This window comes from Anolis carolinensis, chromosome 2, assembly GCF_035594765.1.
Source record: "Anolis carolinensis isolate JA03-04 chromosome 2, rAnoCar3.1.pri, whole genome shotgun sequence".
In the NCBI taxonomy this organism is placed as follows: Eukaryota; Metazoa; Chordata; class Lepidosauria; order Squamata; family Dactyloidae; genus Anolis; species Anolis carolinensis.
In genome coordinates this window covers 178266091-178291388 of record NC_085842.1, presented here as the reverse complement: position 1 = coordinate 178291388, position 25298 = coordinate 178266091, and the positions used below count along the sequence as shown (strand labels likewise).

Here is a 25298-nt window from a genome sequence, read left to right as displayed (position 1 = left end):
AAAGGGAGAGAAAGGGAGCCCAAGCAGCAACAGGAGGAGGAGAAGGTGATTTATCAACACACGATTGGTTGATAAAGACTTAAAATAGCGTATAACTACTAAAATAATGTATAAATATTAAAATAAATATAGTGTCCCTACTTCACGGATTTTCACTTATTGCGAGTGGTCCTGGAACCTAACCCCAGCGATAAGAGAGGGAACACTGTATAGCAATTACCGTATAATTTAGCACCAAAACATTGCAATGTATTGAAAAATTTGACTACAAAAACATTGACTACAAAAACATTGACTACTAAAAGGCAGATTGCATTGGATAATACAGAAGGTTGGATGAGCAAAGGTTGGATAAGTGAGACTCTAGTGTATATTTAAAATGTTATTTTTTAAAAACATTGTGGTATATAAGGACGTAGGAAGCTCCCTGCAGGATTCCACCAAAGTCTAATCCACTCAAGAGTTTTGTTTAACATACTGGCCAACCTTCTGCCTTTAGGAAACCCAGGAGGAGGATAGGAGTGCAATAGTACTCTAATGCTCATGTTCCTCCCTGAAGCGTACAGGACAAAAAAGTAATACAATAGAGTCTCACTTATCCAACATAAACGGGCCGGCAAAATGTTGGATAAGCGAATATGTTGGATAATAAGGAGGCATTAAGGAAAAGCCTATTGAACATCAAATTAAGTTATGATTTTACAAATGAAGCACCAAAACATCATGTTAGACAACAAATTTGGCAGAAAAAGTAGCTCAATACGCAGTAATGCTATGTAGTAATTATTGTACTTACGAATTTAGCACCAAAATATCACGATATATTGAAAACATTGACTACAAAAATGCGTTGGATAATCCAGAAGGTTGGATAAGCGAGTGTTGGATAAGTGAGACTCTACTGTATATCAATACTCATCACATCCTTCTATTGTTAAGAGACCACATGTAAAAGGAATATGCCTAAAGTCTCCCTGATCAGAATGAAACTCATTTGCAGACACAACTTAGAATCATAGCATTGGATGTCTTAAGATGTGGTCATGGTCAGCCAATCAGATGGTTATTGTCCTCCTGTCCCACCTTCCCAGTGCTATCTGCTTGTCCATTAGGCAAAACATGTCAATCGACTGGACAGGCCTTTGGTCAGAACCAGCCGGGCTCTTCCTGTTTTATTATTTGTTAATTATAGCATATTGTATATACATATAGAATTCATAATATTATATTGTAATACGATATAATACTAATAATACAATATAATAATATTAATTATATATTATATTTTACATGTAATATTACTAATAATATTACAATATATTGATACAGTACAATATAGTAATTTATTACCAGTATTCTACTATGCTAATATAATATTGTATGTAAATTTAATTTGTAAGCCGCTCTGAGTCCCCTTTGGGGTGAGAAGGGCGGCATATAAATGTAGCAAATAAATAAATAAACAAACAAATAAATATGTGAACATGGCTGAGATTGGGCTAGCCGCATACTTTGTCCCAAAGCACTGATTCTCACCATTTGATGGCTTGGAAAGGCCACTGAGAATGTGTAGCAGAGTCGTTTTTCCAGCTCCACTGTGGCCAAGTATAGCAGTGATCTGGCCTTCATAGATATTCAGCGATAAACCTAATACACAAGAAACAGCATTAGCTTTTAAAGGTACAAGACAAGCTGAGACTGCAATCCTATATATGTGTGCATGCATGGATCTGTCTGACTAAAGCTCTCTCCTGTGAATAATTGCTCTCAGAAGATACTCAGACAACTTTGTCACGTGCTCTGCTTCATCGAGGGGCATGGAGAACCCCACACCCCACATCACCTGGCAATCAGATGGTGGGAAGCATGGAGTAAGCATGGAGCGTGCGGCTTCCCCCATGTATTCCAATGGCAACATGGAAACCCTCCTGTGTTGCCCTCATGGTGGCATGCGCCAACTCCTCCTTCCTTCACTCTAGGAGCTGCACCGGCATCATCTGATTGGAACCGGCAGGCTCTGGGCTATGATCTGGGCTAAACTGGAACATGCCACCAATTTTAGCCCTATTTGAAGAGGTCATTAATGACTAGGTTGTTCTCCTACAATTGCTTTCCAACTTAAATTTTTGCCAATAAATAAATGTTGGTCAAAGTAGATTGTGTTTATCCAATCTCATTGGGGAACACTTCACAAACTGAATTTGCAGGATGGCACCTGAATTAGCAAGAACCCAGCTTCTGGATTCTGGCTGTGTGCTAAGAACAGAAGCCAATGGAAACTGAGGGGATATCAACTTGAGAGGGTTCTGGCCTAGTCTACTGGAAAGTTGACTGACTCTGGAAATGTGGGCTTCAAGGTCAGGGGGAGTATCTAGAGAGAGGAATTAGTTGATTTTGCTAGAATTAGCTTCTTCTGTTTTGCAAAGAAAAAATAAAGACTGAGTTGCTGTGAGTTTTTCGGGCTGTTGCCATGTTCCAGAAGCATTCTCTCCTGACGTTTTGCCCACTTCTATGGCAGGCATCCTCAGGGGTTGTGAGGTCTATTGGAAACTAGGCAAGTGGGTTTATATATCTGTGTAATGTCCAGGGTGGGAGAAAGAACTCTTGTCTGTTTGAGGCAAGTGTGAATGTTGCAATTGGCCAGCTCGATTAGAATTGAATAGCCTTGCAGCATGAAAGCCTGGCTGCTTCCGGCCTGGGGGGAATTCTCTGTTGGGAGGTGTCAGCTGGCCCTGATTGTTTCCTTCCTGGAATTCTAACTGCTGTTCTTTGTTTATACTGTCCTGATTCAGGACACATCCACACAGGTCACATTCACACAGTTGGGCCGGGCTGTGGTGCAGCTGGTTACTACTGACCAAGAGGTCATGAGTTCAAAGCCCGGGTTGGGTTAAGCCCCCGACCATTAAATAGCCCAGCTTGCTGTTGACCTATGCAGCCCCGAAAGACAGTTGCATATGTCAAGTAGGGAAATTTAGGTAGGCTTTATGCGGGAGGCTAATTTAACTAATTTACAACACCATAAAACTGCCAGCAAAACATGAGGAAAGGAATGAGGAAGCACAGCCACTAGTGGACGGTGAAGCAACAGCTCCCCCTGTGGCCGGAATCATGAAGCTGGAAAAATGTTAAATGCCTCTGCGTCTGTCTATACTGTATGTTGTTTGTCTGTTGGCATTGGATGTTTGCCATATATGTGTTCATTGTAATTCGCCCTGAGTTCCCTTCGGGGTGAGAAGGGCGGAATATAAATACCGTAAATAATAAATAAATCAATCCAAAGATCCTCTAAATATCAAGGAAGAAAATATTGTTTAATTTTAAAAGGAAGGGACAACGGAACTGAAAGAAACAGATACTTTCTTACCTCTCAAGGCTTCGGTTTTTGTTTTCTTCACCTCGTATGTTTTTTTAATGTTATTTAGTCTAAACATATGGGAATTAATAAATGGTTAAAACATTCTTGAATTTTTGTCTGCATTCCCACCCCCATTTATTGATTCTGTAAGAGAAAGCCCTAGCCCAAAGGTCTAGATTTTGAGAAATCAAAGCACATGGATCACCATTTTTCTCAAATACTCCTCCAACTGATTAACATTTCCAATAAAAAGCCTGATTCATACACCTGCATTCTTTTCTCTATTTGCAATGTATGTCTCTTTACACTTTCCCCTGTAAAGGCAAGTTAGTTCCTTTTTTTCGTGTCCGGAGGGACTTGAAAAACTGCAAGTCACTTTTTTTCGTGCTTTTTGTTGTATAAAATAGCCCCTGGCTACTGCTTTATAAGCGTCCCAGGTTATTTGTGGGCTCGTCTCTTGAATATCATTAAATTGGAAATATTCTTTAGTCATCATTTTGATCTTTTTAATATCAATTTCTTGTTTCATTAAATTATTATCTAACCTCCAATTTAGAGGTTTCTTTTTATAATTTATATTCATAGTCAATGGACTGTGGTCTGATAGGTCCATTGTTTTTATTTGGAAAAATAAAAAACCACGAATAAAATATAGTATGATGATCACTCCACAGATGAGAGGAGGTTTTGGTCTACCTGACCTACAACTCTATCACGATGCGTGTGCATTGGAATGGGTAATTGACTGGGTTAAATTGGAAAATAAAAAAATACTGACAATTGAAGGATTCAATCTGCGATGGGGATGGCATGGATATCTATGCTATGATAAAGTGAAAATTGATAAGAATTTTGGAAACCATTTCGTGAGGTCTTCTCTGATCAAAATATGGGCAAAATATAAAAGATATTTATATGTGAAAACACCACTTTGGCTCTCCTTTCTAGAAGCAAACCAACGTAGATTACTTGGTTGGAATAATTGGCCGACATATAAAGAAATCATTAAAAAAACAAACCCAATGTTAGGAAATGCAAGCATTAAAGAATTAGAGGAAATCCAAAAAAGCTACAAGAATATATCCTGGTTTCAGTATCATCAAATAAAAGAAAGTTACAATAGAGATAAAGGAACCGGTTTCAATTTGGATAATAATTTTTGGGATAATTTACTCCAGAAAAATAAGAAATTAATAACGATTCTATATAATAAACTAATAGAATGGCATACAGAATCAGAAATAATCAAGGATTCAATGATAAAGTGGTCAAGAAATATAGGCAGATCTATAACTATGGCTGAATGGGAAAATATTTGGAATAAAAAAATAAAATACTGTTACTCAACTGATCTGAAAGAAAACTGGCTAAAAACCATCCACAGATGGTATTTAACCCCCAAAAAACTGGGATTAATGTATGAAAATAGAGACAATAAATGTTGGCGCTGCAAAGAACAAATAGGGTCATATTTCCATATGTGGTGGAATTGTAAAAATATTAAAAGCTACTGGAAATCAATCCATTTAGAATGTAAGAAGATTTTAAAAATCGATTTGGAATATAAACCTGAATACTACCTGTTAGGGTTACTTGAAATGCAAAATCAAGATAAATTAGACCCTTCTAAGGAAAAAGAAAATAAGATAAAGATTTTTACATATGCAGTAACAGCTGCAAGATTAGTCATAGCTAAAAACTGGAAAAACCCCGAGAGCCCCACAGTAACAATGTGGTTGGAAAAATTATTAGACATAAAAAATATGGACAAATTAACTTATTTGATAAAAAGAAATACAGGAAAAGCAATGAAACAAACGGACTGGTCGGACTTGGAAGATTACCTGCAGGAAGAACTGAAAGGAAAATGAAATATAAGAATACGAAAGGAAGAAAGAAGAGTGGAAGTCCATCTACCCCAACCCCCCTCCCATTTTAGATAGGGATCCAACCCGGGAGCTGATTTCCGACTCCCTTCCCCGTTCCTTTCCCTAGGGTTTCCCTGTTTCCCTACCTTTCCAGAACCATACCCCTGTCCCACTCGAAACATCCCTCACATCCCCAAACCCACGATAGGGCTATTCCCTTATTCCCCCATCCCTCCCATTCCCATCTATCCTGATTTTTCCTACCCCATCCTTCCCTTTAGATAGATAAATGTAATATTGGAAGAAATCTCAATAAAGATTATATTTAAAAAAAAAAAAACTGCAAGTCACTTCTGGTGTGAGATAATTGGCCGTCTGCAACGATGTTGCCCAGGGGATGCCTGGATGTTTTGATGTTTTTACTATCCTTGTGGGAGGCTTCTCTTATGTCCCCACATGGGGAGCTGGAGCTGATAGAGGGAGCTCATCCGCACTCTCTCCGTATTCGAACCAGTAACCTTCAGGTCAGCAACCCAACCTTCAAGTCAGCAGTCGTGCTGGCACAAGGGTTTAACCCATTGCGCCACCAAGGGCTCCTAAATTAGTTCCTCTGATAATCCCATAAAGAAGCTAAATAATCTAGAAAGTGACTACAATTAGAAAAGAGGACAGGGGTCTCTGAGGCCCCTTCTACACTGCCATATAAAATTCAGATTATCTGCTTTGAACTGGATAATATGGCAGTGTAGATTCATATAATCCAGTTCAAAGCAGATAATGTGGATTATCTCATAATCTGAATTATATGGCAGTGTAAAAGGGGTCCGAGTGAAAGAACTCTACAGAACAATAAAAACAATGCCACGTCTTTTACCTAATCTCTTCCTTCCCATCAAATTCAGGTGGTACGGGCTCAAAGTTGTCATTGGAGATATTGCTTTGTTCGTTGGTAGAAACATCACCCAATAATCTCTTTCTTGATTTAACCCAGTAGGACTTCTTTAGGAAAAAGAAGGGAGAATAGGGCACTCCATATTTGTCTAAGAGAACATATGAAAACAAGCAAGCATCAAGGCTCTTGTACATCAAAAGGTACTTTAAAATGTAGACTCTTGGCATTGCATAGTTCAAATTTATCACTCTGCACTTGCTGTCTATAGTACAGTCTCACTAAGCAGCATAACATGAAGGAATTGATGTTAAAGGACATTTTGAATGTCAGCTAGTCAGAGAACAAATATATGAAGGGACAAGGAAATAAAAGCATAAGAATGGCCTAGTTCAAATATTCATATTTCAGTTTAATAAACAATATTATCTGCCTTAGGTCTCTTTTAGAATCCCATATAATCCACACTATCAAAGCAGATAATCCACATTATCTGCTTTGAACTGGATTATGTGAGTCTACACTGCCATAGGTAAAGGTTTTCCCCTGACGTTAAGTCCAGTCATGTCTGACTCTGGGGGTTGGTGCTCATCTCCATTTCTAAGCCGAAGAGCTGGCGTTGACCTTAGACATCTTCAAGGTCATGTGGCCGGCATGACTGCACAGAGCGCCTTTACCTTCCCACTGGAGCGGTACCTATTGATCTACTCACATTGGCATGTTTTCAAACTGCTAGGTTGGCAGAAGCTGGAACAACAGCGGGCGCTCACTCCGCTCCCAGGATTTGAACCTGGGACTTTTCGGTCTGCAAGTTCAGCAGCTCAGTGCTTTAACACACTTCACCACCGGGGTTGCCATATAATCCACTTCAAAGCAGATAATCTGGATGTTATATGGCAGTGTAGGAGGGGCCTGATGGCGCTTCAACATAAGACTTAAATGTGTGCAAAAGTGGGTCCCCATGTAAGCTGCCCTGAGTCCCTATGGGGAGATGGTGGCAGGATATAAAAGTAAAGTTGCTATTGTTATCATCATCATCATCATCATCATCATCATCATCATCATCATCAATTTTGACATTGCTTATTACCTATGTTATTTTAAACTGATGTTTATATGTGTGGGCCCCCAAGGTTACCTAGAAGGCTAATGTAGTTATCATGTATTCCCTGCTGGGACACTGCAAATTTTATTAACTGTCACAGGATGCTTTCTATTAGTTTAATTCCAAACGGATATCAGCAGAGAACTCGTTGATTTGTGATTGCTTCAGTTGCGCCCATTACTCGGGAAGACAGACTTGGCCACAGTGGTCAACGCTCTGTTTACATCCTGAACAGATTACAGCAATGCACTTTACATGGGGTTGCCGTTGAAGACTGCTTGGATGCTCCAAATGGTCCAACGTGGCAGTCAGATTGCTCACCGGAGCAGCGTACAGGGAGCATATATTCCTCATTACATCAGCTCCACTGGCTGCCAGTTTGCTACCGAGCACAATTCAAAGTGCTGGCGTTAGCCTATATAGCCTTAAACGGTTCTGGCCCAGCTTACTTGTCCAAACATATCTCCCTCTATGAACCATCGCGGAGTCTAAGATCATCTGAGGAGGCCCTGCTCTCAGTCCTGCCTTCTTCGCAGGCACGATTGCTGGGCACGAAAGACAGGGCCTTCTCAGTGGTGGCCCCTTGACTATGGAACTCCCTCCCCAGGGATATTAGATCAACACCATCCCTCTTGATCTTCCATAAGAGAGTAAAAACCTGGCTCTGTGTGACCAAGCCTTTGGAGAATCATTGCAATAAATAGATATGGACTGACATGTATTGACTATAGGAACAGCCAGATTATGCTTGTGGATTATGTGGTTACTTGTGATTGTTTGGTTTTAAATATCTCTGATTGTTTTAATTGCATTTTATTATTCTATTTTAAATGCCTATTTTAATTTTGTATTGTTTTTAAGGCATTGAGTAGCTGCCTATATGTAAAGCAGCCTTGATTCCCCTTCGGGGTTGAGAAAGGCAGCATATAGGGGCCGGGCTGTGGCGCAGGCGGGTGAGCAGCCTGCTGCAATAAATGCAGCATGACCATGACCATGAGGTCATGAGTTCGAGGCCAGCCCGTGGCAGGGTAAGCACCCATCAATTAAAAATTAAAAATAGCCCCTGCTCGATGCTGACCTAGCAACCTGAAAGATAGTTGCATCTATCAAGTAGGAAATAAGGTACCACTTATAAAGTGGGGAGGCAAATTTAACTAATTTACGACGTTGGAATGAGGAAGTGCTGTCACAGTGGATGATGAAGAAGCGGCTCTCCCCTGTGGCCAGAATCGAACATCCCCTCAGGAGGAGGTTAAATTGCCTCTGAGTCTGTCTCTGTCTCGGTTCTATGTGTATATGGGCATTGAATGTTTGCCCTGTATGCATATAATGTGATCCGCCCTGAGTCCCCTTCGGGGTGAGAAGGGCGGAATATAAATACTGTAAATAAATAAATAAATAAATAAATAAAAAATATCATAAATAAATAAATAATTAATGAAAATACCTTTTATCAATAATTGCATCACCTATAGATCAGCAATGACATGAAGGACTGTAACAAAAATGTATATAGAGTCTCGCTTATCCAACCTTCGCTCATCCAACATTCTGTATTATCCAATGCAGTCTGCTTCCCACTCGGATCCACAGCTCTTTCTCTAGGCAGCTATGCGCAGCAGGCCAACATGCTTAACAACAACACAATTGCAGGCACACTCCCAAACAAGTGGCAGACTTGTTGCAAAACATGATGTTTTGGTGCTTAACTTGTAAAATCATATTGTAATTTGATGTTTAATAGATTTTTACTTAATCCCTCCTTATTATCCAACATGTTTGCTTATCCAACGTTCTGCCAGCCTGTATATGTTGGATAAGCGAGACTCTACTGTATGTGAATTTAAGCTAGTTGATATTAATTAAGATATGCTTACCAGGAATAACTTTGTCAAAATACAATGTCAACAGCATGTATAAAACGCTGTCAAAAAACAGGATATAGACATATGGTTCCTTCATCAGTTGCGTCATATAGAAGGGTTGTCCATATCTTTGATAAATAGAAATCTGTACGAAAGAGCAAAGTTTAAGTCCCCACAGCTCAAAGCCCAACTGAGAATGACAAAAGCTTGAAAGGAACTACAGTGTTCCCTCACTTATTGCTGGGGTTAGGTTCCAGGACCACCTGCAATGAGTGAAAATCCGCAAAGTAGGGACGCTATGTTTATTTTAATATTTATACATTATTTTAGTAGTTATACACTATTTTAAGTCTTTATCAACTAATCGTGTGTTGATAAATCGCCTCCTTCTCCTCCTGTTGCTGCTTGGGCTCCTTTTCTCTCCCTTTGGCTTCTCCTTCCTCCCTTCCTTAGGCTGTAAATTGTAATTTTTTATGATTTATAATAGTCTTTTAGAGTTTATTGAAAAACCACGACACAGCGAATTTGCGAAAAGTGAACTGCGAAGTAGTGAGGGAACACTGTAATCCTTTTCTAAGGATACTTGCAGATACCCTGTTTCCCCTAAAATAAGAAGCCCCAGAAAATAAGACCTAGTAGAAGTTTTGCTGAATTGCTAAATATAAGGCATCCCCTGAAAGTAAGACCTAGAAAAGTTTTTGTTTGGAAGCATGTCTGCCAAACAGAATACCAGAGCATGCAGGATCGAGAAATGTACGTACCATAGAGTGTTGTACATGGAAATAATGGTAGTAACAAGAAATTCTTGATAGGATTCACAGTTTGGCTGGTTATGCTGGTTTTGATGACAACTATTGTACAGTATATAATAAATGTTCTTTTTTTTGTTCAACAATAAATGTAAATTCTTCTTCATGGAAAAATAAGACATCTCCTGAAAATAAGACCTAGAGCATCTTTGGGAGCAAAAATTAATATAAGACACTTATTTTCGGGGAAATTAAGGTAGAAGGCATTTTTTTCCGGCAAGAAAAAAAGTAGCAGCATTAGGAAAGTGGTTAGTAAAGGTAAGGGGTTTCCCTTGTCATTAAGTCTAGTCATGTCCGGTTCTGGGGGTTGGTGCTCATCTCCATTTCTAAGCCGGCATTGTCCATAGACACCTCCAAGGTCATATGGCCGGCATGACTGCATGGAGCGCGGTTACCTTCCCATCAGAGCGGTACTTATTGATCTACTCACATTTGCATGTTTTCAAACTGCTAGGTTGGCAGAAGCTGGGGCTATCGATGGGAGCTCATCTCACTCCCCGGATTCGAACCACCAACCTTTTGGTCAGCAAGTTCAGCAGCTTAGTGTTTAACCCGCTGTGCCACCGGGGAGCTCCAGGGTAATGGTTACAAAATGATAATTAAGATCTTTTGTATTTTACCAGCAATTCCCAGGATGTGAATGGGAGGACATATCGCCAGCTCCTGAGCTGCAGTGGAGGCAGAAAGGAATCCTGACTGTACAATGGTGCCAAACCAGGTTTGGTGTCACTGATGGTCATCCTCACTGCTCTCCGCTGGTTCTTGTCATATTAACAGCCTCCATGCATGACATGACTGATATCCATCACTCACCTAAAGCAATGTCAGCTGAGGCACCAAAGGGATGTGGGAAGGGGAAGGAGGAAGGATGGCTTCACTTTCAACTTGCTCCAATTTTACTCCATTCTCCAAATTGGCGGTCTTTCCATCTCATTATGTCATGTTTTAAATTGGTTTTTACTGTTACTGTATTGCATTTGTATTGATGTCTGATTTTATTGTGTATTTACTTATTCGAAGATACTATTTTTATTTGTTTTACTCTATTTTATTGTCTTCGGGCTTTGCCCTGTGTTAGTTGCCCCGAGTCCCTGTAGGGAGATGGAGGCAGGATAGAAAATAAAGTTGTTGTTGTCGTTGTTATTTGGTTACAGAGATTTTTTTTAGTAAATTAAATCTATATAGAAATCTATTGTATCACTGGGAGTGTGAAGAAGGAGGGAATTCTTATACATATTGTCTAACATTTAAAGGAATTTCATCTACAATATCTTCTGTTCCAAAAGCAAGTGGATTCTTATCATGTGGCATTCATGTTAGTCTTCTATCTTCTTGTTATAGTCCCATCTTTTTCTTTTCTTCTCCTCTGAGCCTGTACAATAAATGCTATTTCTACTTATTTTATTGGTTTACTTATACATACAGTAGAGTCTCACTTATCCAACACTCACTTATCCAACGTTCTGGATTATCCACCACATTTTTGTAGTCAATGTTTTCAATGCATTGTGATATTTTGGTGCTAAATTCATAAATACAGTAATTACTACATAACATTAATGCGTAATGAAGTACTTATTCTGTCAAATTTGTTGTATAACATGATGTTTTGGTGCTTAATTTGTAAAATCATAACCTATTTTGATGTTTAATAGGCTTTTTCTTAATCTCTCCTTATTATCCAACATATTCGCTTATCCAACGTTCTGCCAGCCTGTTTATGTTGGATAAGTGAGACTCTACTGTACTCTATTTTTCCCCCAAGTTTAATAAGATCAATCCATTTACATATCTCAGGGTCAGTTTCTTTTGTTAATACGTTAATAATACATATGTAAATATGTATTATATTTGTCTATCTTCTATGCAGATTCTCTCTGTGTGTATGTGTATATGTCTTCATATATGTGTGTGCATGTTTCTATAATATTCGCATCATTGATATTATATACATTTCTCCATTTTTTATGTTAATAGAAATATTAACCCAACAATTATCTTCAGTCTTTCGGGTTTTAGAATACAGAAATATAGAAAACAGCCAATCTCTGAAGCTGCAAGACTATTCAATTCTAACCAAGGTGATCAGTTACAACATTCACGCTTGCCTCAAACAGGCAAGAGTTCTTTCTTCCACCCTGGACATTATTCCACAGATATATACAGATATATATATACAGGTGAGTGTGAATGTTACAACTATCCACTTTCATTAGCATTGAATAGCCTTGCAGCTTCAAAGCTTGGCTGCTTCCTGCCTGAGGGAATCCTTTGTTGGGAAGTGTTAGCTGGTCCTGATTGTTTCATGCCTGGAATTCCCCTGTTTTCTGAGTATTGTTCTTTATTTACTGTCCTGATTTCAGAGTTTTTAAAATATTGGTAGCCACCAGATTTTGTTCATTTTCACAGTTTTCTCCATTTTGTTGAAGTTGTCCACATGCTTGTGAACTTCAGGGGCTTCTCTGTGTAGCTGACATGGTGGTTGTTAGGCTGGTGCTTCCAACAAACGATTCCCCCAGGCAAAAAGCAGACAGGCTTTTCAATGCTAATCAAGGTGGCCAATTGCAACATTCACACTCGCCTCAAACAGACAATCCTATTGAACATCAAATTAGGTTATGATTTTACAAATTAAGCACCAAAACATCATGTTATACAACAAATTTGACAGAAAAAGTAGTTCAATACGCAGTAATGCTATATAGTAATTACTGTATTTATGAATTTAGCACCAAATTATCATGATGTTTTTAAAACATTGACTACAAAAATGCGTTGGATAATCCAGAACGTTGGATAAACGAATGTTGGATAAGTGAGACTCTACTGTACTCCCAAAAGTCTAACATCATACCTTTGCGAGTCCAGCACCAAAGGCAAAAGGACAGAAGATGCCCAAAATCCATTCCAACGTTACAGAAATTCTAGAAATTGATGTAACAACTCCAAGGGCTCCAAAAAAGAAAATGAGGATGGTAGTAACAAAGGAAGTTGCTTTAGGCTTTTTAAGAATAGAACTGATCATGAAACAGAAGCATATCTGAAAGAAGAAGAAACAATCAGTTTAGTTTCCATTACTAATCAAAAAACACATCAAGTAGAATACAGTAAATTTCCACAGACCATCATTGTCTGTGAGAGCCCTTTTCTACACTGAAAAAAAGAACAATCTGTTCACATGCGTGTACAACATCATGTGTGAGGAATATACATACCGTATAAGCCGACCCGAATATAAGCTGAGGCACCTAATTTTACCACAAAAAACTGGGATTACTTATTGACTCGAGTATAAGCCGAGGGTGGGAAATGCAGCAGCTACGGGTTAATTTCAAAATAAAAATAGATACCAATAAAATGTCATTGATTGAGGCATCAGTAGGTTAAATGTTTTTGAATATTTACCGTATTTCAAAGAAAAACAATAAACTAGCTGTATAAGTGGAAAAGTAGGGGCAACAAAAACAATATGGTATCAACAATAACCTTATATTAATAATAATAATAATAATAATAATAATAACAACAGCAACAACAGCAACAACAACAACAACAACAACAACAACAACAACAATAAAACTTCATTTGGATCCCACCCTATCTCCCCATGGGGACCCAGGCCAGCTTCCAACATAGGAACAGGCAAATATTCAATGCTTATATAAACAACGCAGAGCTAGATATCTATATATATTAATGAGTGATGGCATCACGGCGATGCACAAAACAACAAATCTACAGGCCCCCCAACCTCGAAATTTGACAACACAACTCATCATCCACGGCTCCAGTAAGATACAACACATTTATATGACAAACACAATCACAGGGCCGACAAATGGCCAAAAACCGCAACAGGCGATGTGCGCCTGCGTGCACCCCCCTCTCACCCTTTCGCCTCAGAGCTGGGCCTGGGCTGAAGGAAGGAAGGCAGGAAGGCTGATTCCTTGGTGGGCGCGGGATGCAGGAGGTCGCGCTGGCAGGCGTGCGGGCCTCACGTCTCTCTCTGCCCTCTCCCCTTTAATCCCCTCCCCCCTCAGGGCCCATGGAGGGCCCCCAGTTGCCGTTCAGGCCCCCTCCTCCCGCCCCTCTCCCCTCCCCTCAGCGCAAGGAAGGCCCCGCGGAGCCCCCGCCTCACCCTCTCTCCTCCTCCCTTCTCGGTTCTTCTCGGAGGTCTTCAAGCTCTTCAAGGTGAGGGGGGAAGAGGAGGGCACGGCCCTCGAGCAGGCCTGGACCTCCCCTCGAGTTGTTTTGGGTGCCAATTCCCGCCCTTCCCGGCCTCAGGACCCTTCCTTTTCCCCTTCACCCGGTTAAACGGCTGACGGGGGGGGGGGGAGGAGGAAAGAGCCTCAGGCCAGGAAAGGTGGAAGTTGGTGCCCAAAAAAAGTCAAGGGAAGGCCCAAGTTGGTCCAGGCTGAGCTTCCCCCTTTTCTGTTGTTGTTATTGTTGTTGTTGTTGTTCTCACCCACAAATTACAACCCCTCCAATGCCTCAGAAGCCCCCCTTTTTTCCCTCTCAAACCCTATCATCTTTCCCTTCCCTGTGAGTAATAATTATTATTAATATAATAATAACTGATCATCAGTTAAGAATGTAATAATAACCAATAATAATACTAATTTATTATTATTATTATTATTATTATTATTATACTGATAATCATTCGAGAACATAATAATTCATAATAATAGTCAGTTCTTATTATTATAACACTGACAATCATTCAACAATGTATTAACAAATCGTAATAATAGAAAATTATTATTATTATAGTGATAATCATTCACAAATTAATAAGTATTATTATAACATTGATAATCATTCAACAATATAATAACAACTAATAATAATAAGTTATTATTTTTATCACAATGATAATCATTCAAGACTATAATAATAATAATAATTATAACAGAAGGCGCCTCATATAATCCACTTCTAAACAAATAATATAACATTATAAATATACACTACAATCTCTCTTATCCAACATAAACAAGCCGACAGAACGTTGCATAAGTAAATATGTTGGATAATAAGAAGGGATTCAGGAAAACCAATTACATATCGAATTAGGTAATCATTATACAAATCAAACACCAAAACATCATGTTATACAACAAATTTGACACAAAAAGTAATGCGCAGTAATGCTATGTAGTAATTACTGTATTTACAAATTTACCACCAAAATATCACAATAAATTAAAAACACTCACTCCAAAAACATTGACTATTAAAAGGCAGACTCCATTGCATAATCCAGAACATTGCATAAACAAATGTTGGATAAGTGAGATTCTACTGTAATATGAAATAATTACTGTGGTACAATAATACACAACAATATCATCTCAGGACAGTAAATAAACAACAACACTCTGAAAACACACAAATTCCATCCAGGAAACAATCACACCCAGCTAACACCTCCCACCAAACGATTCTCCCCCCCAGGCACGGAAGCAGCCAGGCTTTGAAGGTACAAGGCCATTCCGTACTCATCACTCTCTCATCTCAGGACAGTAAATAAAGAGCAACACTCTGAAAACACTGGAATTCCATCCAGGAAACAAACAGAACCACCTAACACCTCCCAACAAAGCATTCCCCCCCTCTAACACACGGAACCACCCAGGCTTTGAAACTACAAGGCCATTCCGTACTCTGGGGCCAATTTGCTATATATATATATATATATATATATATATATATATAATACAATACACTACAATATAATACACTACAATATAATACACTACAATATAATATTAATAACAATACAATATAATTATATATATAGATATATATTACTACTAATATTGTGAAATAGTCATATACTATTATATGTTATACTGTAATATCCTATCATATTTCTTTAATATAATAAATGAATAAATAATACTGTATAGTTTTTGTTGACGTCACAACAAAAATAAAACCCAATATAGATTGACCAACACCACTAAAAAAAAGCCACAGCAACGTGTGGCCGGGCACAGCTAGTAGATCTATAATTATAGATACTAATTTCACATATGCATTTCCCCCTGAAACGTTTGCAAATCCACCCCTCTCTCTATGTATGTGTGTGTGCATTTCCCCTACAATATTTTAAGCCATATATATATATATATATATATATATATATATATATATATATTATTTCAGAACCACTAGCAATTATCTTCGAGAGTTCTTGGAGAACGGGAGAAGTCCCAGCAGATTGGAGGAGGGCGAATGTGGTCCCTATCTTCAAGAAGGGAAAAAAGAACGACCCAAACAATTACCGTCCGGTCAGCCTCACATCGATACCAGGCAAGATTCTGGAAAAGATCATTAAGGAAGTGGTCTGCAAACACTTAGAAACAAATGCGGTCATTGCTAATAGTCAACACGGATTTACCAAAAACAAGTCATGCCAGACTGATCTGATCTCTTTTTTCGATAGAGTTACGAGTTGGGTCGATACAGGGAATGCCGTGGATGTAGCGTACCTGGATTTCAGTAAGGCCTTCGACAAAGTCCCCCACGACCTTCTGGCAAACAAACTAGTAAAATGTGGGCTAGACAAAACTACGGTTAGGTGGATCTGCAATTGGCTAAGCGAACGAACCCAAAGGGTGCTCACCAATGCGTCGTCTTCATCATGGAAAGAAGTGACAAGTGGAGTGCCGCAGGGCTCCGTCCTGGGCCCGGTTCTGTTCAACATCTTTATTAACGACTTAGACGAAGGGTTAGAAGGCACGATCATCAAGTTTGCAGACAACACAAAACTGGGAGGGATAGCTAACACTCCAGAAGACAGGAGCAGAATTCAAAACGATCTTGACAGACTAGAGAGATGGGCCGAAACTAACAAAATGGAGTTCAACAGGGACAAATGCAAGATACTTCATTTCGGCAGAAAAAATGGAAATCAAAGATACAGAATGGGGGACGCCTGGCTTGACAGCAGTGTGTGCGAAAAAGACCTTGGAGTCCTCGTGGACAACAAGTTAAACATGAGCCAACAATGTGATGCAGCAGCTAAAAAAGCCAACGGGATTCTGGCCTGCATCAATAGGGGAATAGCGTCTAGATCCAGGGAAGTCCTGCTCCCCCTCTATTCTGCCTTGGTCAGACCACATCTGGAATCACACTGTGTCCAATTCTGGGCACCACAATTGAAGGGAGATGTTGACAAGCTGGAAAGCGTCCAGAGGAGGGCGACTAAAATGATTAAGGGTCTGGAGAACAAGCCCTATGAGGAGCAGCTTAAAGAGCTGGGCATGTTTAGCCTGCAGAAGAGAAGGCTGAGAGGAGACATGATAGCCATGTGTAAATATGTGAAGGGGAGTCATAGGGAGGAGGGAGCAAGCTTGTTTTCTGCTGCCCTGCAGACTAGGACACGGAACAATGGCTTCAAACTACAGGAAAGGAGATTCCACCTGAACATCAGGAAGAACTTCCTGACTGTGAGGGCTGTTCGGCAGTGGAACTCTCTCCCCGGACTGTGGTGGAGGCTCCTTCTTTGGAGGCTTTTAAGCAGAGGCTGCATGGCCATCTGTCAGGGGTGCTTTGAATGCGATTTCCTGCTTCTTGGCAGGGGGTTGGACTGGATGGCCCATGAGGTCTCTTCCAACTCTACTATTCTATGATTCTATATATATTCATATCTATCTAGACATGTCTATATATATTTGTGTGTTCATTTCCCCCCTGTAATATTTCCACACCCTATATATAGATAGGTAATAATATATTCATATCTATCCAGACGTCTCTCTTTATATAGATATTTGCAGAGACTTGCAAACATATGAGGGTAAATTCATATATAAAAATAATGTATATGTATGGCTACAGATGCACAGGTAGATGGATCTATATGTATAAAAGATTTGCAAAGACCTGCAAACATATGAGGGGGAAATTCATATATAAAATTAATGTATATAGATAGATACACATATAAAGGTACTTAGAGATTGCAAAAGCTTGCAAAGGGTTAATGCCTATATATCTTTAGGAGAGTTTAACAAATATTTCAGGGAAAAATGCTTTCATAAGATTAATGAATATATATTTTTCTTCTTCCTGACTTGCAAGGGTGTCTCTCTTTTCAAAACATTCACTTGATTAAGAGCGAGGGAGGCTTTGCAAAAGAAAACACTGATAAGGCAGGAGAAGAGAGAAATACATCACATATTGCAAGCAATAGCCTGCAGACTCCGTTGCCAGCCTTGACCTTGACCCGATTATAAGCCGAGGGAGGCTTTTTCAGCTCATAAATAAGGGCTGAAAAACTTGGCTTATCTTCGAGGTAATCTGTTTTACCACATGATCACACTTTGGGCGCATCCAGACAGCGCCTAAAATGTTTTTATGCGGGGCATCCAAATGACACCCCATGTAAAAACAAATTCTTTCAGAACAAAGCAGGAAAACCCTGCTTTGTCCCGAAGTAATTTGATAGTGGGTTAGATCTGGGACTTCTTGAAAGACCCGGGTCTAACCCACTATGGCCGCTATCTGGACTCTTCCCTCAGACGTTCTGGGATTTCTGAGGCAGCAGTCAAGGCACTTGTTTTACTTACCCCTGTCCTTGTTCAAACCTTTCCTTAGGAAATTATTAATTTTAACCTTTTTACTCTGTATTTGTCTAGGAGCGGGTTATTAGGCCTCAGGTCGGGATGTTTTGTATCTTTACATGGTTTTATTGTATGTATGCGTAAGTGTGTACGTATTGTATGTTTTACATGTTTTGATATGGTCAAAAGTGACTAATCAATAAAGAATTGTTGCTGTTGTTGTGAGGCAGCAGTCCGCATAGCCCTCTCGCATTTTCTGGGCTGAATCAATCCGGAATACCTGAGAAGGCTTTAACCCCTTCCCAAAACCTCACCCAAGAAGACTTTACAAAATAAAATAACTTACTCGGTCACCATTAAACTGCTGATAGAGCTCTCCTGGCATGTAGAAATGATGCGTCAGGAGAAAGGGGGAAGAAGAAAATCACTCCTGGCCCTCCTTCTCCTGGCATGTTATTTGTGCCAAAAGAGCTCCAGCAGCAGTTTAATGGCTGCCAGGTAAGTTATTTTCTTAACGGCACTCCATGCAGTCATGCCGGCCACATGACCTTGGAGGTGTCTACGGACAACGCCAGCTCTTCGGCTTAGAAATGGAGATGAGCACCAACCCCCAGAGTCGGACATGGGAACCTTTACCTTTACTAAGTTATTTCCAAAGTCTTTATTGGGGGGTGGTTTGGGTGTCCTGGTGTTCCCCCAAAAGGTACCAGGAGGACGGAAAGCATAGGCTTTTGGGGTTGGCGTGCAGTCCACCCCGACCCAGATTTTTTAAACCCAGGTTGGCGCGGGCTTTTCCACTGTGTGGAACCGCCCCTTGATTCCAGTTTAAAATTTTTCACCAGTTTGACTCATAACACTATCATAATAGGCTTTCATGTTTTGTCATAGATGCCGAATACTGAGAGCTCCCCAGGCATTTGAAGCCCCAAATAAATTTATCTACTCCAATATATGGGATCTACATCCAAGTTGAAGTGAGAACGCCAGGTCCTTAATAAGGAGATCAAAAGGTCTCCAGCCCACACATCCCGCGTTTCCTGAAAGAAGAAAGGGAAACTGCCAGTGAAAAATTAAAGAAAATAAAAACAACCAGGAGCTATAATAGTGGAGAAAGGAAGGGAAGTCATAACAACTCTGGAAGGGTGACATGAACTATAAAGGGGGGAAGGGAAGGAAAAGAAAGAACTAAAGGTATAACAAGTGATATTTACAAATTGCTAATAGATAAAGAGCAGGAGCAGGATCACCTTAAAGAAATGTGGGAGTTAGGTTGCAATAAGGAAATACACCCTCAAATCTGGAAAGAAATGTGGAATAAGCGTATATTAAAAAACATGTCTATAAGAATACAAGAGAATTATTATAAAGTGGTTTGGAGATGGTACCTCACACCAATTAGATTAACTCAAATGGATAAGAAATACTCTAAGCAGTGCTGGAGGGGCTGCCAGGAAAATGGTACATATATACATATGTGGTGGTCCTGTAAATATGTTCAAAAATTTTGGGAGAACGTTTTTAAAGAAATAAAGGGAATCGCCAAAACAGAAATAATAGGAACGCCTGAAATAGCACTGTTGTCATTTATGAATAATATTCAAATATCAAAAGAGTTAAAGGAACTAATTGCCAACTTGGTAACAGCAGCAAGATTGTTAATAGCCAGGAAGGGAGGAGTGCCAATTGGAAGAATGGTATAAGGAGATTTGGGATATTGCGATAAATGATAAATTGACAAGTAATATTAAAATTAAAAGAGGGTTATTTAAAAAGGATGATTTTGGGAAGATATGGGGAAAATTTATAGAGTTTGTATACGTAGAAGGAAAGGGGGAAAAACATGTAAAAGAAACAATGGAATTTGGAAATAAATATTATAATTGGCTGGTCTGGGATGAAGGGATAGCACTTGGTGAAGGGTAACAAAAGGTAAATAATATGAGTATGTAATATAGTTAGAGAGTGAAAATACCATAGGAGCTATGATGTACATAACTCTGTATTGTAAATATGTTAAAGAATGTATAAGTTTTAATAAAAAATAAAAATAAAGTCAGTGTTGAAGCATTATAATAAGAGGATTGTTGTAGATTGACCCTCCCCCCCCGGGAATGAAAACCTCAAAAGCCCCAACTTGCATCTTTAAAATTCCCAGCAATCGTCTTGGAAAAATAAACAAGTATTTATTCTTTTTTAAAAAGAGAAATTCCACTTCATATAAACACTAGGTGAAACTAGTGATAGCAGTTCTCTGTCAAATACAGTTTTATTCCTGGGTTATAAATGCCATTTCCTAACTGGATCTATCATAAAAACATGGAAAATGTTTATTAAACCGCAAAAGCTTTGTTTTTGCAAGACATCCTGCAGCACATTTTGCTATAGTTTTTCTCAACCAATTCAACATAAGTGTGTGGCAGCCACAAAAACAGGGTTTCTGGAGTATAACAACTACTTTCAAAGAGGTAAAGGTAAAGATTTCCCCTGATGTTAAGCCCAGTCATGTCTGACTCTGGGGGTTGGTGCTCATCTCAATTTCTAAGCCGAAGAGCTGGCATTGTCTGTAGACACCTCCAAGGTCATGTGGCCGGCATGACTGCATGGAACGCTGTTACCTTCCCGCCATAGCGGTACCTATTGATCTACTCACATTTGCATGTTTTCGAACTGCTAGGTTGGCAGAAGCTGGAGCTAACAGCGGGTGCTCACTCCGCTCCCCGGATTTGAACCTGGGACCTTTCGTTCTGCAAGTTCAGCAGCTCAGTGCTTTAACACACTGAGCCACCGGAGGCTACCACTTTCAAAGAAGCCCCACACAATTAAATGGGAAGTAACACTTTCAAACCAGAAACAATTTTTTTTCAAATTTTGTTACATACTGTACCCTACAAACAACACCCAGCAGGCTTGCATACTCGGAGAGCAATTTATTGCTTCTTTCTTGTAGATTGGCATTACAATTGGCATTACAAATGTTTCTAATTCTTCTATTCTTGCTGCCCTTGGCATTCTTCCTTTTCAGAGGTCTTCTCCCAGTCCCACTCTCTCGGCACACATTCCTCCCAGTTTCCCAGCTATTCCATTTCACATTGTTCTGTGCCTCAGCATTTTTGTAGGCTCCAAAAGCTTTACTTTAGGAGCTGCTGGCTTTGTTTGTCTATGGGCATTGTCGTTTTTCTCCACTCTGTTACACAGGTTAAATGCAACCATATGCAGCCAAACTCCACAGAGGCACTTGTAGCAACCCTTGCCTCTTTCCCTATCGCCTGAAGGAAAGTTTACCAGCACCGTGAACCTGAAAGTCCCATTCCTAAAAATGTAACTATAACCTGATCCAAAATTAATGTTCATGGTAATGTCATATTCTTCATTTGACAAACAATACAGCATTATTATATTACCTTAGGTAAAGGTAAAGGTTTTCCCCTGACATTAAGTCTAGTCATGTCCAACTCTGGGGGTTGGTGCTCATCTCCATTTCTAAGCCAAAGAACCAGCGTTGTCTGTAGACACCGCCTCCAAGGTCATGTGGCTGGCATGACTGCATGGAGAACTATTACCTTCCCGCCTGAGCGGTACCTATTGATCTACCCACATTTTGCATGTTTTCGAACTGCTAGGTTGGCAAAAGCTGGGGCTAACCACGGGAGCTAACCCCACTCACTGGATTCAAACCGCCAATCTTTTGATCAGCAAGTTCAGTAGGACAGTGGTTTAATATGCTGCACCACCAAGGACTCCTTATATTTACTTATGCCCCACTTTATCTCTCCCGTAGGAGACTCAAAGCAGCTTAACTTAAAAGCATCAGCATACAATTTAAAATATACAAATATGCAAACATTAAAGCGGGATTAAACATTAGCAGCATTAAGAAATTCTCAGTTAAAAACCAGTAAAACATGTTCAAAGTTAAAAACTACAGCACTTACTAAACTGATCTTTAAAACCTTCTTCTTTAAAAGCCCGTCTGAATAAAAAGGTTTTAGCCTTCCCCCCTCAGATGAGAATTGCTCTATTGCTTCTGAATTCTAAATTCTCTCAGCCAGCTTTCAAAGAATAAGGATACAGAGAACCAGTGCAGAAAACTGGGAAGAAATGCTTGACTTAGCAGAAAGGTATCTTCTCAATAGTAAAGGGATAGTATTCATAATGGGAAGACTACCGCATTTCGAATAACCACCACCAGTGAAAGAGAAACAAAACTTCAATGTACAGTAGAGTCTCGCTTATCCAACGTAAACGGGCCATTAGAACGTTGGATAAGTGAATATGTTGGATAATAAGGAGAGATTAAGGAAAAGCCTATTAAACATCAAATTGGGTTATGATTTTACAAATTAAGCACCAAAACATCATGTTAGACAACAAATTTGACAGAATAAGTAGTTCAATACACAGTAATGCTACGTAGTAATTACTGTATTTATGAATTTAACACCAAAATATCGTGATGTATTGAAAACACTGACTACAAAAATGCGTTGGATAATCCAGAATGTTGGATAAGCGAGTGTTGGATAAGTGAGACTCTACTGTATGTGTGTTATACAAGTTTTTAGCAGCTTTTAGATTTTTCAAACCTGAATGATGAATTTTAATACTAATAATGATTATTACAGTAATTCTTTTATTGTGTCAGAAGTGACTTGAGAACATACTGCAAGTTGCTTCTGGCGTGAAAGAATTGGCTGTCTACAGAGACGTTGCTCAGGAGACGCCCAGATGTGTTACCTCCTGCTGGGAGGCTTCTCTCATGTCCTTGCAAGCTAGAGCTGACAGACAGGAGCTCACCCCATCTCACAGATTGAAACCGGCAACCTTCAGATCAGCAACCCAAACTTCAAGTCAGCTGTTGAGCCAGGACAAGGGTTTAACCCATTGCGCCACCACGGTAATAAGAACTTTTAATTTCTTACCTGCCTCTCCTCACAGCTCAAGGTGAAACAGGATATAGTTTAAACACATCATCATATACATCTATATCTATATATCTAAATCTATATATCTTCTATATCTAAATCTAATCTAATCTAATCTCTAAATCTAAAATTCTTCTAATCTTCTAAACCTAATCTAATCTAAATCTAATCTAATTTAATCTAAATCTAAATCTATCTAAATCCATAATAAAAGTGAAAACCCGTATGTATGTGGCACACATGTCTGCTCACACAGACAGCCTCTGGCCTCCACAAACAGGCTACACTTCCCATTCCTGAGAAGCCAGCAAGTCACTACTTTGCACTAACATTTCGGTTACAGCGAGCACCACAAACATGTATCCTAACCCCTGCCAATGTCCTCCCCAAACACTACCTCCACCCAAGGAATGCTTTCATTTGGGGACCACTTTATCCTAGATTTTGCATTTGCCTCCACCACAGGCAGGCATCCCAGGGTTCTTCATTGTTGTGAAATTTGCATGACCCCGCCTACTGCCCTTCCCTTTCAAATTTGTCTGCATAACAAATACAGCAGAACTGATCTGCAACTAAACTTACTGAAGGAATTTAGGGTTTTTACTCCACATGGTGGACGTTATAGTTCACCCTGCATCAAGTCAGAGCACTGTGACTCCTACTTGGGAATTTAGAGGAATTGTAGTTCACCTACACCCAGAACGCTATGAACCCAAACAATGATGGGTTTCGACCAAACTTGCCTTGCATACCCAATTTGACCAGATTTGAATACTGGTGGGTTTGGAGGGGAATTGGCCTGGACATTTGGAAGTAGTAGTGATATTGAGCTCTTTTAGTTAGGGATTTCCTTTTTGAAGGGAATCCCCCACTCCTCTCTCGGGCATGAGTCTGAGGATCCTGGCAAGAGGGGGAGCCGCTATAGATCAATCAAGGTTTAGCCAAATAATTTCTCACCCGCAGGATGTTGAAGAAAGAACGCCGAGTTGTTTTATTCAGTTTCAGCTGAAAAAGGATGACCCCCGCGATCATTCATCAAGGAACCATAACATGCATTTACAGATCCACGCTACACCTTTCCCCGCCTCCCTATGCGCCGATTGGTCCTTAAGATGGCAGCAGGAACCCTCGTCCAGTCAGAGGGCTACCTATGCCTTGGGGTCCCCCACCAATCAGGGATGAGGAGGCGGGCTTATCTAGGAACAATGGATTTGCCGGGGATTAACGAGGAATTATGATTGAGTCATTGAGTAAATGTCCAGAAGGAGTTTCTAGACTGCTTCTTGGGGTGTAAATATACATATCTGTCTGACAGGCTCTGCCAGACCGTGGTGCTGTATTTGTTTTTGAAAAGTGTCCTGTCCATGTTGACAGCCGAAGTGATCGTGCCTTGATTGTCCCTGTTGTGAAATGGTCCCGGAATCCGGACGGCTGATTTCCCAAAAGATGGCCCTGCTCCGATGTCTTAATGGGAAAAAAACCTAATCTATTGTCCATGCAAGGGGAATCTGACAGTTTCCTGGTGTGAGGAATTATCTCCCTCTGGGGTGTGTTGCAACTTGTCCATTTAATTCCTAGGTCAGGTCTCGGTCATTCTTTAGTATAAGACATTTTTCACAAGAATAAAGAAAAGGAATAGGTAGGGTACATAATTCATACATAGGGAAAAGACATTGCACAAGGAAAATAATATTGGAAAATGTGTGTCAATACAAAGCAGAAAGATAAGCAGTGAGAAATAAGGGCAAGCATGTGGTTTAAAATTGGCTAACTCTTTTGTCTGAATAAACAGGGAGTGCTTTTGTTTGTCAGGAAAGGATTAACAGGGTTGTTATCTCTTGCCTCAGGCTAAAAGGTCAAACACCTTTGGTGCAGGGATTTTAGTAAATCACAGTGGACAGTAAATATC

The 25298-nt window shown here is 39.8% G+C and overlaps 1 protein-coding gene across 5 annotated transcripts in view; it reads right to left on the bottom strand.

The window, feature by feature from the left end:
- The window catches only part of LOC100564947 (ATP-binding cassette sub-family A member 10), a 114533-nt gene that overhangs the window by 63742 nt on the left and 25493 nt on the right, over positions 1 to 25298 (bottom strand). For all 5 annotated transcript variants that reach the window (XR_010003106.1, XM_062971169.1, XM_008121999.3 and 2 more), the window contains 5 exons: positions 12749 to 12934; positions 9098 to 9230; positions 6101 to 6266; positions 3368 to 3426; positions 1537 to 1647 (listed from right to left, as the gene is read on the bottom strand). Coding sequence is in view for 4 of the 5 variants with exons in the window: in XM_062971169.1 (XP_062827239.1) it covers positions 1537 to 1647; positions 3368 to 3426; positions 6101 to 6266; positions 9098 to 9230; positions 12749 to 12934 (655 nt within the window). In the remaining variant the exon portion in view is untranslated. The remainder of the gene's footprint in view (positions 1 to 1536; positions 1648 to 3367; positions 3427 to 6100; positions 6267 to 9097; positions 9231 to 12748; positions 12935 to 25298) is intronic.